The sequence below is a fragment of the Rhineura floridana genome, chromosome 7 (genome assembly GCF_030035675.1).
Source record: "Rhineura floridana isolate rRhiFlo1 chromosome 7, rRhiFlo1.hap2, whole genome shotgun sequence".
Taxonomy (NCBI): domain Eukaryota; kingdom Metazoa; phylum Chordata; class Lepidosauria; order Squamata; family Rhineuridae; genus Rhineura; species Rhineura floridana.
In genome coordinates this window covers 91,722,973-91,735,423 of record NC_084486.1, presented here as the reverse complement: position 1 = coordinate 91,735,423, position 12,451 = coordinate 91,722,973, and the positions used below count along the sequence as shown (strand labels likewise).

Genomic DNA, 12,451 nt, shown 5'->3' with positions numbered 1-12,451 from the left:
CAGTGTTAAGATGCATGCTTGTTATATGTAAGTTGGCTTCAGCTTCTGACTATTCACATATTTCCAGAATAGCCCTTGATACTGAAGTGTTCTAACTGAACTGCATGCCTTGTAACATGTATTGTGCTTAAATATATGCAACCTTTTTCTTTCTGAATAAGTAGTAAAAAGCTGGTACTACAGTACCTTACAATACAATACTCTTGGATTACAAGAACAATTTGTCCCTCCATATTAATATCTAGGGCTGCAATCCAATACATGTCTACTCAGAAGTAAGCTCCATTGGGTCAATGGGACTTTCTCCCAAGTAAGTGTATATTGGATTGCAGTCTGTCAGAAATTAGACTAATGTGGCAGTAAAACAAACTTAATGGCACTGCACGTATTCTTTCATAGAAGATATTGCAAGTACATTACATCATGACTGGAATATTCACTTCTTAAGTGAAGATTGCATTAGTTTTATTGTACACATTGAATATGGTAAACAGTGGGACCTTCCACTAAAATTTAAATATTAGAGAATTGGGAAAGATAGGCTGCACTTTAAGAGGTTAATAATGCTGTAAAAGGGAGAGAATTTTTTTAAGTGACTGTGATGGACAAAGAAAAAAATGAGTACAAAAAGAATTTAATATATATTAATCCAAGGTGGTGATTTCTATCTATTCAGTCTCTGCATTGGGCCTAACCATTATTACAGTACAACGTGAATGAAAAGATTAAAGCCTCTGCTCAGACAAGGGAATAAATACTTCAAAAACCCTGTATGCCTTACAGTGTAAGAGAACACAAGGGTCTAGTGTTATGATGTAATTATGTTCCAAATATAAACTATTTCTCACACACATGTTGCATGACTCCCTGCTCCCTTAGGTTCAGTTGCAAAAGGGTGCTTCCTCCCATCTGAGTATATACTGACTACTCCAGCAGATGCTTACAGAGAACATTGACACTAGTAATGTTAGTAAAATGCTGGTTCTTTTAGTTGCCTTAAAACCTTGTAGCAGCTGTGAGTTGGCAGCTAGCACTGTGACTAACTGGTTATCCAGAGCCCCACCATGTATTCAGTTGACCACAGCATCCAAATTTTTACAGTCAAGTACAAAACTATTCTAAAGATTTGGGGAAAGTAAGACAGAATTTCTTAGAAAATATCCTTTTAAGAGTTGGTAACAAGTCTCGACATCAACACTAGTATATACATATAAATACAGTTATCCATGGTCAAGAGCTAAAGATCAGGCTCTTCATAACCATGTTTGTAACTAAATGGTCATTTGAAAGTAAACTATTAATACATATGCCATATTTTCTGGGAAGAGCCTTTTAATTATCCTTGAACATAAAAGTATTTCGTGATTTTGATCATGCTGTTTAGGTTTTTGTTTTTGTTTTGAGTGCAGAGTAGTTAGTGACTTCTGGCTAAAAAAATGTGAAGAAGCCATAAGTCTGTGAACCATATAAAAACTCTGTTCATTTTAATACTTTTTTAAAAAAACAACCATTAGTTCTAGTAATAAGTTCTGGTAATAATCATAATTCAAACTTGGCATAGAGCCTCATGTTCAACGTCTCATAACTATATTTCATGGTTGTACAGTTATTTTATAGAGCCACATATTTTATCTGTGTATTGTATGAACTGAATAGTTATTTTGGAAAGAAACTGCAATAAATGTGGGAAGCAGTGGATCTTCCTGATGACAAAACCTCTCAGCTTTTGACTTGCAGCAAGGCAGAGAATGAGGTGTTGATTTTCCTTGACAGGAGAATTGTGAGTACAGATTGATGAATTCTGGTTATCTGTTAAGTTCGTTGCATGTTTTTAAATATGAAAATAGTTCCAGTGCAGAATATTAGAGTTTAATACATGGCAAAATTCTTTTCATTCACTTTCATCACAAAAGTGCCTACAGATGTTGAACTTGTTCTTAGCTGCTGGAACAAAGAGCTTCAAGAAATGCTTGTGATTTTTCTTAATAAACAAGCACAGCAGGATTGCAACTTCATTGCCACAGAAAATACTAGCAGCATTCTTCATAGCATGTTTAGACATCAGCATATTCTGTTGTAACTGTATAGCAAGAGAGGGCTAATTCAAGGATTCTGGGGGATCTTGGGCTTTTCAGGTGAAAATTCTTTTTAGTTCAGATAATTTACTGTAGTTTTGTCCATTTTGTCACAGTATTTACCTTCATGTCATTTAATTAGATTTTTGATGAGCTGTCTGAGTCTGAAAGGCTATTGTTTCAAGGTCAGTGCAGTTTTAATCATAGTCTGGTGAATTCAGCAGGTAGCAGTTCTATTATCCCAGTGTTTCTTGTCCCTGACTATTTTTGTGCAGTTAACTCTGGTGGCTTATCCAGTTACATGGATCCTGTGCTGTTTATTCTGCACACTGTTCTTAAGTCAAAGATACTGAGAGAAGAAAAAGAGCACAGTAGGGAGGAAAATGAAGACATTGATATGGTAGTCTAATCCAGTTCTTAAAGAAAAAAGAAAAGAAAAGCTGACACCACATTCAATGTCTATTCAGTCAGATGAGCCTCACAGATCTGGAAGCTGTCAATGTGCTGTCCATTGATGCGGATCTCCATGTCAGTCCTCTTTGAATTTTTAGATTCTGCTGCTGGAAGTTCTGGGATTGTCTTGTCAAAATTCTCCATTTTGATTTGATATTCCCCTTTAGCACCTCGAACCAACATGGAGGCAAAATGGTGGTGTAATATGATCTCTGATGGGAGATAGGATGTCCTCCTCTGGCACGTTTCTCCAGTGCCTTCTTGTGTGGCAGAAAGAAAGACTACGAGCTCAAAATGATGATGAGCCTCCCTTTGTAGGAGAATGGCTAGAGGACTTGATGGAGTTATGAAATGGTAATAGGTCAAGGGAAAAATAAAGAAAGGGCACTCTTCAGAAGTGATGCTATCTAGATGGAAATCCACACTAGTTTGATGCAGCTGACCATTTTCTCGTTCTTCATAGAGAACTGCAGAAATCCGAACACTGGTGAGTGGGCTTGGGCGAGTATTGGCTACTTGGAACATTAGATACGGCTTTCCTTCTCTGTGTGTCACTACAGCAGAATAAGTAAACCGGATGGAGAGAGCTCGATTCTTTGGACGAGCAATTTTTGCTACAAATGCACCTAAATAAAAAGAGAATTTAAATATAGATCATGTATGTAATTATAGTATCTTGATACCCTTTATAGTATCTTGAAACAAAACACAATTAAGCAAGTGGCTCTATATTAGGATCACAATGCTGTCATTAGTATCAGTATCTCATATGTTTTAGAGTGCACCCACATTCTTCAGATCCATTACATTAATCACCCAAACCACAAAAATATTTTTATAGTCAATATTTTTTAATCAATTGTTAATTTAAAATATTTGCCACCAAGTCTATGAACTTTAATACTGACATTTGTTTTTGAGAAAATAAAAGCCACAGTATTTGCTTTATAATGTTAACATTTCAGGATAACAGTGTGCTAAGGAGTAATAATAAACAATATAATTGTAATAAATTTCATTTATTATGTAGTAAACTGTTTTTCTAACTTCTAGAACTATAGAACAGCTTTGTTTATTCACCCATTTAAAACTATTTTAAAACTCTTTGATTTTCATTGATAACTCATCAGTAAAAAGTCTTAGGTTGTAGTCCTAAGCATACTTATGGAAATGTCTCATTAAACTAAGTAGGGCTTCCTTACTTGGAAAAGCTGCTTAGGATTATTCTGTTAGCTTTAAAACATGCAAAATGTATATGGGCAAACCCATAGACATCTATATTAAGGTTAATTCTTCTAACTAGGCACACATTTTGGAATAATGTAGGAGAAAGTTTTTGAACTAAAGGACTTATTTAGCAAGAACTGAATCACCTGTTCAGATGTCTAGTACAAATCTTTATGCTTTCTTTCTTCTCATACTGTAAAATGGAAATACATCCTTGTCAAGCTGTTCTGAAGAGAACTGCATTTTTCAGAATGCTCGGTGACATTGCCCTGTCCTTGCTTCCCTGGTCTACCTTCATGACAAAGTTCCTTGAACTATACCATATAAAGTACTTGGCTATGAAATAATATCTAATTACCTGTGATGAAGGCCTCCAGCATCAGACCCAGTACCATTTGTATAGCAAGTAGAGCAATTGCGCTTGGACAGTCTCCGCTTGGGAACATTGTGCCGTAACCAATAGTGAGTTGTGTCTCCAGTGAGAAGGAAAAAGCAGCTGTAAAGCTAGTGATGTACTTTACACAGATAGTGTGGTTTTCAGGTGGGGAATCATGATCAATTTCCAGATCCCCATTCATTTCAGCCAGTAGGTACCAGAGAACTGCAAACACAAGCCAGTGGAGGACAAAAGAAGCAGAAAATACCAGCATCATCCATCTCCAGCGCATATCCATCAGGATTCCCCATGCATCTTTTAGGTATGCCAGACCTTTCCCTTGGGCACCATCCATCTGTAGTGTGCTGTGTCCATCTTTAGTGACCATTCTTGGGTATCTTTGGGCCAGGAGAGGAGAACTAGGTTTGGTGTTGTTGCTTTCTATCACTTCTGTCCTCATCTTCTGAAAATGAAAAGAAAAAAAGCCTTTGGATGATTGTTTATATGTAGTTCTGATGATCAGAGATTCTGACAAATTGGCAGTGAACCAGATGCCACCTGCAGCTAGCCAGGGGGGTCTTTAAAAATGCAGTTCTGAGAAAATTAACTTTGGAGAGCCAGGTTTGCCACTGCTTCCACTGTACAATAATAATTACCTAAAAAGATTAAATGTCAGATCATTTTTTCAGATTTCTATATAATTTAGAAATGCAAGCGAAACCTTTGAACTTCACAGGTTTATTTTGTGGTTATAATGGTTTAGTGAAGGAGTACTGCAGGTCTTAATGTTCTGGAATTCAGAAATGTGTTTTTTAACTTCAGCAAATATGTGTTTAAAATTTAAGCAAGGTTTCCTATCTGAGCTATTCCTAATATTATAAATATTATTATATATATTCTTTTGGAGGCCACCTGAGACTGTTGTATCAAAGATTAATACATTAAACTTTCCTCATAAACTCTTGCCGGGTTTTTTACCTAAATATTTTTACTGCTATCAACCATGATATTTTTATTGTCTAGAATTGTGGTACCTGGGATATAGCCTCTTCTGCTGTACATACTCGGGCCACTGCTGAGGTAAAGCTGCATTAAAAAGGGGATAGAGAATAATACGGAAAAATTATGCAATTATATCAGCTGAGAGGAAGTCCTGATGAAAAAAAATATCCAGCTCTAAACCAATTTTGCCAAAGGGAAGACCGGAGTGAGGATTCTGTTATGTGTTCTTAATCTTGTTTAATTTCTAATTCTGCAGTATGCAACTTGAGTTCCATAAAATAAAGCCCTGTGTTTTTATGAGCTCTCCTCTTACAGCACAAGCACAGCTTTCAAAGTAATAAACATAATAAAAAACAAAACAAAACATTCAATCATGGCATCTCACTTTTTGCTAGAGACTCCGGTTGAAATGAAAAATGTATGGCCTAATAACTGACCTGATAACTCATGGTAAAATTGAAACTATCTTTGGTCATCTTGTTTGCGCAATCAATGTATGGTTATTACTCGTTGCATGGGATCCATATATCTTTTTCAAAATTACCCCAATCTACTGGTCTCAAGTCTGTATGTATAGAACTGCTATCCTCTCAACAGAAACAGTCTATGGGCTCTTTCTAATTAGGGCAAATAATTTAAGGTATTTGAAGTCCCATTGATTGAAAGATACGTGTCCATAAATCACATATGGGAGTTGGGAGTATTGGTGAAGAAAGTTAGGTCTAACTGATAAAGCTGAAAGAACAATGAAGAATAATAGTAATAATACTTAGCCTTAATACAGTTCTTTAGAGTGTTCAGAAGTGCTTCACATACATTATCTCAATCGTCTTTGCAGCCTATAAAACAGGTCAGTATTTTTATTCCCATTCTACATATAGGGGGCTGAAGCTGAGCTCACAGGAGAGGCAGGTTTTGATCTGTCAGCTGATTCACAGCTCAGTCCTTTCACCATTACACTATACTAGCTCTGTGCAAAGAAGGCAGTTTGTAGACCATGCCTCAGTTTCACTCTTAGCATAACATACGCTTTCGTATTAAATGGAGGCTCACTTCAATTTGGGAAAAAGATGTTTCCCCAACATCATGGGTTATATTAAACTAAGTGCTACTCAGACTAGACCTACTGAAATTAATAAACCTAATTTAGTCATGTCTATGAACTTCAATTGGTCTACTCTGAGTAGGACTAGCATTGAATTTTGTAAGTCGTATAAGCTGTTAAAACAAAATGGCTTTTTAAATAGTGTCTAGAAGAATTGTAATTGTTAACAAATCTGTCAACAAATACTGTAACAATGAAGTAAATGTATGATCTCTCTCTAAAGTGCATAACCCATTAAAACAAAAGTACCTAATTCATGCCTCTAAAGCTTGGCTGTTAATGCTGGCAGTAGAGATTGCTTCTGTAGTTTGCAAGGGCTAGAGCTCATTAAAGTATTTATTCTGAATTGTTACCTTGTAGCAAATAATTATAAATTTTGCATTTGAGATTCATCAACTATATTTTATATTTTGAACATTACTTGATGTGTCAGAAGTGGAACTTTACTTGACTGGAGAAAATGAGCAAAAATTCATACTAAATTGAAGCAAGCAATCCTAAAGTGTTGTTAAACGTGGAAGATTATGCTATGAGTTCAATCCAGTCCACTGCATGTGTGGTGCCTAGAGAGATCACCATAGGACATAGCATAAGCATAACACAGCATAGATCATGTCCTTTGATCTAGTGTAGGGGGTGACCCAGACTGTGATATGGCAGGCACACACATGCCTTCCATTCCCTGTAACGCCCTGGTGAGCTGCCTGCACATTTGCCCACTGACTGAAGGTAGGGACTACATCAGAAAGGTAAATATAAGAGGGTAGATATAAACACATTTGTGAAATACAGACCTGTGAATAGATTATTTATCCTGCCATGATAGTTATGCTGATGTAAACAAAGATGCTACTGTATGCATGATTTATTGGAAGGTGCTGTTTGGTATTTAATATAAGTATTAAACTAAGCGTGGACACTAAATTAGTATTTGTGAGAACTTTTTTCTAATATTTACTATTTATGTTTATATATTTATAATTTGCATATTTATGTGTTTTTGTTTTGTACTTAAACTTAACTGAGTTTTTTTTAAAGGAAGGAATAGTTTAATTGGGCCTTATCTAAAAATTCTGGCTATTTAAAAACTTAATAGTAATCTTAATTAACTGCTGAAGGAAAGCAAAATTTCACTTGGCAGCTGGCATCTTCATTGTGTGGGTTTTGTCATATGCTGAAGAAGCACCTCTACCCTGGCCTTTGACACCTGAGATACATGTTTTTGGGGCTCACCCTATTTTGATTGTAAATTGTTTAAATTGATTTTAATATTTTTAATTTTACATTGCTTGGGACCTTATGGTAAAGTGTGGGTAAGAAATCTAATTATTATTATCAGGGCTTTTTTTGTGAAGGTATGCATCGCTATGGAGTACCGGCACCTCTTTTTTGGCTGCCTGTGGCAACCATTTTGTGCTGGCACTCATAGCACTTTTGTCACGGTATGAGTACTGGCACCTCATTTTTTATAAAAAAGCACTACTACTACTACTACTTAATAATAATAGTGATAGTGAGTCTGCCTCTCCTGTGTTCATTAATATTCATTTTGTGTGTGGAGTTCATTATTGAACTAGGAATTCCACTATATAGATGAGCAACTATAATTGAGGCATACCAAAATTCCTATTTGCTTTGGTTGGCTTGGATTTCCAGTGCACTAGGTAAGGGTAAGGGACTCCTAGTGTACCAGGGATTATCTACTGTGAGGGTTGGAACAAGGAATGTATGTTCTACTAATATTCATATGCAGACTTTGGAATAAGAGAAACAATTAACTTGCTACTCCAGTATTCCCTTTTCACTTATTTTAGGGGGTCTTATGCAAAAGCAGCAAGACGTGTCTCAGCTGTCTATTTTGGCATTTTGTTTTATATAAATTAAAGTGCTTTAACCTGTCTTTATAGGAAAGATGCTTCCACTCTTGATCATTTTGTTGCCCTCTTCTGCACCTTCTCCAGTTCTATGGTATTCTTTTTTAAGATGGGATGACCAAAACAGTATACAGTATTTCACATTTGTCTGCAGCGTAGATTTATAAAAGAACATTATGATTCTGGCCATTTTATTTTCAGTCCCTTAACTAATAAGCCCTAACACTGAATTTTCCATTTTTGTTCCTGCCACACACTTAGTAGATGATTTCATTGAGCTATCTACCATGACCTCAAGATCTTGTTCCTGGAGTGTGTAAACCATTTTGGATGCCATCAACATATATGTGATTTGGATTGTTTGCCCCAGCATGCATCACTTTGGACTTCTTGACATTGAGCATTTTGTTATTTGTTCACTCAGTTTGGAAAGGCTCTTCATAATTTGGGCTCATCTACAAACAGCTACCTCGCTATACACACCTGATTTCAGACAATTTATGAATAAATTAAATTGCACTACTTCCATTGCAATCTTAAGGGACCCTGCTGCTTGCTTGCTTGCTTGCTTCTTTCTGTTGTAAAAACTATCCACTTATTCTTACCCTTTATCTACTGTTCTTTAACCATATATTCTAAAGTTAATCAGGAGGTTTTGATTACGGATTTTGTCAAATGGTTTTTGGAAAACCAAATATACAGGGCCTATTGGCCAGTGTGGTGTAGTGGTTAAGGTGTTAGACTATGACCTGGGAGACCAGGGTTCAAATCCCCACCTAGCCATGAAGCTCACTGGGTGACCTTGGGCCAGTCACTGCTTCTCAGCCTTAGAGGGAGGCAATGGTAAACCACCTCTGAATATCGCTTACCATGAAAACCCTATTCATAGAGTCGCCATAAGTTGGGATCGACTTGAAGGCAGTACATTTACATTTTACTGGATACATGCACTTCTGAAGACAGTTGTGGAATTGTGTCTTCCCAGGAATGCAACCACTTCGTGTTCACAAATTTTAAAGGCATGATCAAGTACTAAAAGTCCATAGTTGTGCAAATGCTACAAAGAGGAGTTAGAGGAAGGAATTATTGGATTCCCCTTTTCCATAACATTATTGTTCAGTAGATTGGCTCTGCCTCATATTCTGCTGTACTTGTCTTCTGGTTTAATTTATAGAATTTCTTTTTTAATTTAAAGTATTTATAGAATTTCTGAAATATTTTGAATTGGCATGTGTGCAAATTGGTAAACCTGCAAGTTGGTTAAAACTAAAAATTCCAACAAGCGGCTCATGTGCAGTGGCTTGAATAAAGGCCAGAAATCAAAAACTGAAGAATGGTGGATTGCTAATTCAATGCTGTCACTCTGTAAGTAAGTTCAAGTAATTCAGAACCACATAACCTGGGGGAAATTCAGGTGGAGGGAATTTATAAAATTTCCCAAGTTCTAATACACGTTGGATACAACAAATTATGGCTTCTCAAGTGTCCAGCTATAGAATTATGATGTTATTTCCAGCAAATGGATCCAGAACTCAATGAGTTAAAATAAAACTTCATTCACAAAGACTTCTCCACTATATCTTCAGCTTAGCAGAGCATTATTCTTCCTGATGCACCTATTATAGGTTACTGTTTCACTTATTTGCTAACTCTTAAAAAAAAGTTTTGTTCTTGAGACAAATTCTATACATGGTTCATAGGCTTTTGCATTTGGGGCAAAGTCTGGCAATAGTGCAAAATTCTGAGAATCTGAGCTGCCAGTTAGCAGTTAAGCAAAGCAAACAGCCAATGTGGTGCTCTCCAGAAGTTGTTGGTCTACAGCTCCCATCACCTCTGGCTATTGATCATGCTGGATGAGTCTGGAGCTGTTGTCCAACAACATCTGGAGGGTACCACATTGGCTATCCCTGCTTTAGTCCTTCAGCTTATGAAGATGGGTTTCAAAACTTGTTGATAGTATCTACATTCGATGTTTATTGACACAGAGCTTCTGTGTTCTACCTGACTGCATAAGCTCACCTCTTGGTTTCTGGACATTTTTCTTTGGGCCTGTATACTCTGTTTCCTATCTTTTCAATGTTTCCTTTTGCCACAAACAATCTCATTTTTAGAAAATGCATTTTACAAGTACTTCAATATGGACTTTAAATGTGTACATTGAGAATATTTATTCATTTGCATTTTCACAACTGAGAAAGATATTTTAATGATGTGGAATTTTGGTCTCCTTGGCTTTCTCTGCTTCATTACAAGAGAAGCTATTACATAAATGTAAAAATTAAAAGATTCTCCTATCCAAGTTAAGTATTTCACATAACCTTAACACCAACAAAACATGGTTTAAAGATTATATTTGGCAATTAAATAAGTAATACTCAAAACACTTTTGGGAAAATTACTTTAAAATTACACACTATAGTTTTGTAAATTAGGTATATTTTTCTTAGCATGAAATTACTTCCTTATTACATAATACATCCCATTCTATAATATTTATTGCTTAAACAGTGGCATCTTCAGTTTGTTTTAAGTCAGGTTGTTTACCAAATCTTATGTGGTTTTTAGTTTTGACCTCAAGCTCATATCAGAACATTGATTTTAGTACCTAGTTGTAACAATGAATAATGTATTAAATGCTTTAGAAAATGTCATTTGATCTGAATCAAGTTCATCTTAAACTACTGCTGGACCTCATAGTAATTCTCCCTACAGCTGTTCTTTGAGAGTAATAATGTAAAGGTCTTGGAATGGAATTACTTTGCAAAGGTTTAAAGCCATAGATTATTTCACTTAGATTTTTTAAAAGATGTGTTACTGCACTAGTCTGAATACATTCTGGTATTCTGTTTTTCTTTCAGCCATGCAGTTTGCCATTTCCCTAGAGCAGCCTTTCCCAACTTGGTGTTCCCCTAATGCTTTGGACTACACCTCCCATCAGCCCCAGCCAGCACAATCACATAGGCTGGTGCTGAAGGAACTGTAGTCCAAAACATCTGGAAGGCAACAGATCAGGGAAGACTGGCCTAGAGCAAGTAACAGCTATCCAAGGAAACAACCAAAGGGCATCTGATTTTGCCATAATACTGTCCCAGATCAAATGCCTGACCAAGCTCTTTGTAAACCTAGAGGGAAATATAAGTGTCTGTGTCTCTGACCTTTATAGCGGGGCTGGCCCTATCATTAGCCACAGTGAGGCAGCTGCCTCAGGTAGCAAAGTCAGGGGCAGGGAGCAAACAGAGTTGTGTGCATCACACTCCCCTGTGCCCTCAGGTTGTGCTCCCTGTTGCTGGTGTTGAAGTAACATTCAACTGCAGTCTTGTTGGCTTCTGTACATGGAATGCCTGGGAGGGGGTGTAATCTTGTCCTTTGCCTCAGGCAATAAAATGAGCATTGGCAAAAAGAATGAAGGATTAAGTGTAATTTAGCTATAAATAAGTGAAGAAGGTTGTGTAGATCATAGTCTGAAAAAATGATATATCCACCTACATTTGATTATAAAGTCTAGGATTCTAAAATACAAATGTGATATATTTGAATAGTATCTGTGAAATATAAATAATAGCTCTTTCATCACCTTTACACTTTCATATTTACTGCGATTTTTTTCATTGAATAGACCCTTCATGAGAATGGGTAGGATAACATTTAAGTACTTATGTAGGGTATGAAGGTAAATGAGCTTAAGAGTAAGCCCTCACATTTGAATTTTGGTAACAGAAAAATAAGGTGTATATGGACCCTGACATTCTAGAACGTTCTAGAATGTGCACAGGAAAGTTGATTAGATTAATTTTAAGATTCACTGTAGCAGTGAACATGTGTTTAGCATTGGGCATATCAGCAGCTACACAAATACAGTATGGCAAAACATGCTAGTATAACAATTATTAGTGTATACTAATTATACAAATTTAGTATAATCAAAATTGCATCAGCTTACATTGGCATCACAGGCATATATAGCAATTCAGATATTTGAATTTGCATGCCAAGGACTCCTTTCAAATGTTCAAAGCTTATTTTCCCTGGAGGTTTAAAACCATTCCCCAGAAAATGCACCAAATATCCTAATTCTGCTTAGCAATCATTTGTCTCCTTCAGATTTTATTTCCCAAACACTTGCATAAGTGAAATAGGCTAGGGCAAACAAGAAATTGTGTTATAGTTAGTGATCAAGTGCTTCTTAACATTGACAGTGTTTAGGATTTACAGTTCATCTGTGTGATGAATGGAGAAACTTGTTCTAAAATTTATTGGTATAGCTAAGAAACCAATTAAATTTAAATTTGCGTATCTTCAACATTTAATTTCTATCCAAAAGGATATCCTGTAGTGAGCA

The 12,451-nt window shown here is 36.2% G+C and overlaps 2 protein-coding genes across 4 annotated transcripts in view; one reads left to right on the top strand and one right to left on the bottom strand.

Moving 5' to 3' along the window:
- The window catches only part of GIGYF2 (GRB10 interacting GYF protein 2), a 125,040-nt gene that overhangs the window by 57,500 nt on the left and 55,089 nt on the right, over positions 1 to 12,451 (top strand). The gene's annotated exons all lie outside the window — the stretch shown is intronic.
- KCNJ13 (potassium inwardly rectifying channel subfamily J member 13) lies at positions 2,515 to 4,591 on the bottom strand. Its single transcript, XM_061636468.1, has 2 exons — positions 4,114 to 4,591; positions 2,515 to 3,154 (listed from the first exon to the last, which is right to left on the bottom strand). The coding sequence occupies exons 1-2, from the start codon at positions 4,589 to 4,591 to the stop codon at positions 2,535 to 2,537; spliced, it is 1,098 nt and encodes a 365-aa protein (XP_061492452.1). The 3' UTR covers positions 2,515 to 2,534.